The following is a 3,158-nucleotide window of genomic DNA, read 5'->3' as shown; positions in this document are numbered from 1 at the left end:
AATAAAAAAATTAAAAAAAAAGTTATATATGTATTACACACCTTACTTTATTACTACTTAACATTTCTTTGAAGGAGCTGCAAACCTCACAGTAATAATGAAATCATACCTCAGGAAAAGCATATCATCTGAAAATAGGCCATTGATGACTCCACTTTCCTTTTCAAGGGCCAACATACTAATGTGAAGCTTCTTTGAATTCAGGAAGTCCAAAATTAGCTTAATGATTTCAACCTCTTTTACATTCACTGTCTCTTCTGCCGTCATACTGATAACCTAAATAATAAACAGAAGAACAACAAAAAAGTTAGTCCTATTGTTTTACATCTCAGTTTAACTGCATAGAAACTACATGCAGGTTTCTTGGGTATTTTCAGCAGTATTTCTGAAGTAAAATTATATTAAAATCATGTCACTCTCTAAGAAAAACATAATCATTCATTAATGTGTAATTCTTCAATGCATCATTTTTAAACTACTTAGAGGTATACATTGGAATAATGACAAATTAACATCAAGTTTGTGCCACACACGGTGGCACACACCTATAATCCCAGCAAGAAAACAGCCATGAATTTCAGGCCAGCATGGCTACATAAGTGAGTTCAAGGCCAGCTTGCACTACATAGTGGAACCCTGTCTCAAATGAAAACCAAAACCAAAACCAAAAAAAAAAAAAGGAAAGAGTAGCACCAAGTCTGTGATTTGTTCCAAAATAATGTAGCAGGGCTGGGGAGCTGGAGAATAAGCGCTTGCCTGGCAAGCGCAAGGTTCTGAGTTCAATCCCCAGTTCTGAAAAAAAAAAATCAAAACAATGTAGGACAATGGGAAGAAAAAAGAAACAAGAAACAAGACTGATCGTGACACAGGGTATAGTGGTACACACCTATAATCTCAGCACTAAGGAAGCTGACGCAGAACCTCAGATTCAAGGCCAGCCTAAACTACATAGCAAGACCTTGTATTGTAAAGTAAAAAAGAATGATCATGACTATTGAGATGAGCTGATAGGCGATAAGTTGGGTTACTCTTATACCTGTTTAAAATTTTCCATTGTGGGGCTGGGGAGATGGCTCAGTAGAATAAGCACTTCTGTGGCAAGTGCAAAGGCCTGAGTTCAATCCCTGCTTCCACAAAAAAAATAATAAAAAAAAATAAAATTTTCCATAGTAAAGAACACTCATGTAGATGTGCTGGCATACACCTGTAATTCCAGCTACTTAGAAGGCTGAGACAGGATGACTGCAAGTTAGAAGCCAGCCTGGGCAATTTAGCAAGATCATATCTCATATTAAAAAAAAAAAAAAAAGCAACAAAAATCCTAGGGATGTATCTTAGTACTTGTGGGTTCAATCCCCAGTCCTAAAAAAAAAAAAAAAGAAAAGTGCCAGTTAGGTTATATTGGTAATATGAGTGACATTTCAATACTCTAAAACTCCTTATAATTCCTACCTATAGGTCTGTGGTGATACAACTGAACAAAGACATTAAGAAATCATAGAAAGGCTATGAAAATCACTAGGATGACATTCTCATTTTACAGATAAAACCATGCAAGTTAAATGGGCTAAGCTGTTGTAGTTTTCAAATATAATACAAAAGACTACCATACTAGTAGACTAGCTGTAAAGAAATTACATCAGATCCAACAAGGCTATGAGCATTATCTTTTTCACAGGATCAATGTACTTTAATCAAGCTCAACAGAAACATAAAAATATACATGTAAACATGAATGTTTTTCAATTTCTTCACTGTCAGTTTACTTTTTCATAGTAAGAAATGCTGCACAAGTGCCTGCCTGGTAAGCACAAGGTCCTGAGTTAGACCCCAGTACCAAAAGAAAAAGCAAATGTCAAATGTCTAGCCAACTAAAATGCTCTCAGCAGATGAGTATATTCTGTAGAGAAGGTGATAGAATAAACAAGGGGAAAAGTTTGGTACAACAATTAAGATTCAGATATTTAATGACATGAGACTAAGCTTATCTCTTTCCAGAAAACAACATACCAGCCAACACTTGATTCCAAAAGCAAAGTGCCCACTTCCTGATACTTGCGTTTCCTTTTGCTATCTTCTAAGTAATCACCACTGTCCTTTTCACAGACTTTGTCCAAAAGATGAGACAATAAAATTAACAAGATCTCAACTTACTAAATTGATTAGAATTATCTCCCTGCGATTACCAATTTTAGTATTCCTCAACTCACTGGATAACTCTTATCTAAGCAAAGAAAAAGCTTTTATTAATTTAATTCTCGGGAAAAAAATATTCCAATTCTCTGAGATCTCAGAGGGCCCTTCATTTATATAACCATGTGCCAACCATACAATTTACTGTGAGACTAAAACTGCAATTTTCTAATATAATTCAATATAAACATTTTACAGGTTTCATATTCAACATTCTATCTAAATACATACATATAAGCCAGGCTGGGGAGATGGCTCAGTGAAATAAGCGCTTCCCTGGCAAGTGTAAGGGCCTGAGTTCAATTGCGGTTCTACAAAAAAAAACCACTTAAATATATACATATATATATACATATATATATATACATATATATATATGTATATATATATATATACATATACACACACACACATATATATGGTGTGTGTGTGGGTGGGTGTGTGGGTGTGTCTTTTTGAGACAGGGTCTTGCTATACAGCTCAGGCTGGCCTTCAGCTCATTTCATAGCCCAGACTGGTCTTAAACTCACAACAATCCTCTTGCCTCAGCCTCCCAAGTGCTGGGATTAGAGGTGTGCATCACCATACCCGGCTAATATTAGTCAAACTATTAAATAATTCCAGAATATAACTTATGGCAACAGACTTACTTTCACTCATAACTGAAAGTTCCAATTTTCCCTCTGCTGCCCAGGTTGGCCTTGAACTCCTGGCCTCAAGCAATCCTCCTGTCTCAGCCTCCCAAGTAGCTGGGCCTACAGGCATGTGCCACAATGACCTGCATAACTATATAATTGATGCTACAATCATTTTCGCTCATAGAAAATGACTTTTTGAGTTAGGGTCTTGCCATACATATAAAGAATCCACCAAGGGCTGGTGAGATGGCTCAGTGGTCTAAAGCACCTACTTAGAACAAGTTTAGCAAAGCACAGGGACCGCGGTTCAATCCCCCAGCACCACAT

At 36.5% G+C, this 3,158-nt stretch overlaps 1 protein-coding gene across 4 annotated transcripts in view; it reads right to left on the bottom strand.

The window, feature by feature from the left end:
- Wdr47 (WD repeat domain 47) overlaps nucleotides 1-3,158 on the bottom strand; it is a 72,463-nt gene that overhangs the window by 56,367 nt on the left and 12,938 nt on the right. For all 4 annotated transcript variants that reach the window (XM_004636942.1, XM_004636943.1, XM_023721687.1 and 1 more), the window contains exon 2: nucleotides 110-276. In XM_004636942.1, coding sequence (XP_004636999.1) covers nucleotides 110-267 — 158 coding nt within the window. In that variant the 5' untranslated portion in view covers nucleotides 268-276. The remainder of the gene's footprint in view (nucleotides 1-109; nucleotides 277-3,158) is intronic.

This window comes from Octodon degus, unplaced genomic scaffold (genome assembly GCF_000260255.1).
Source record: "Octodon degus isolate 3935 unplaced genomic scaffold, OctDeg1.0 scaffold00084, whole genome shotgun sequence".
Lineage (NCBI taxonomy): Eukaryota > Metazoa > Chordata > Mammalia > Rodentia > Octodontidae > Octodon > Octodon degus.
This window is presented reverse-complemented; position numbering and strand designations above follow the sequence as displayed.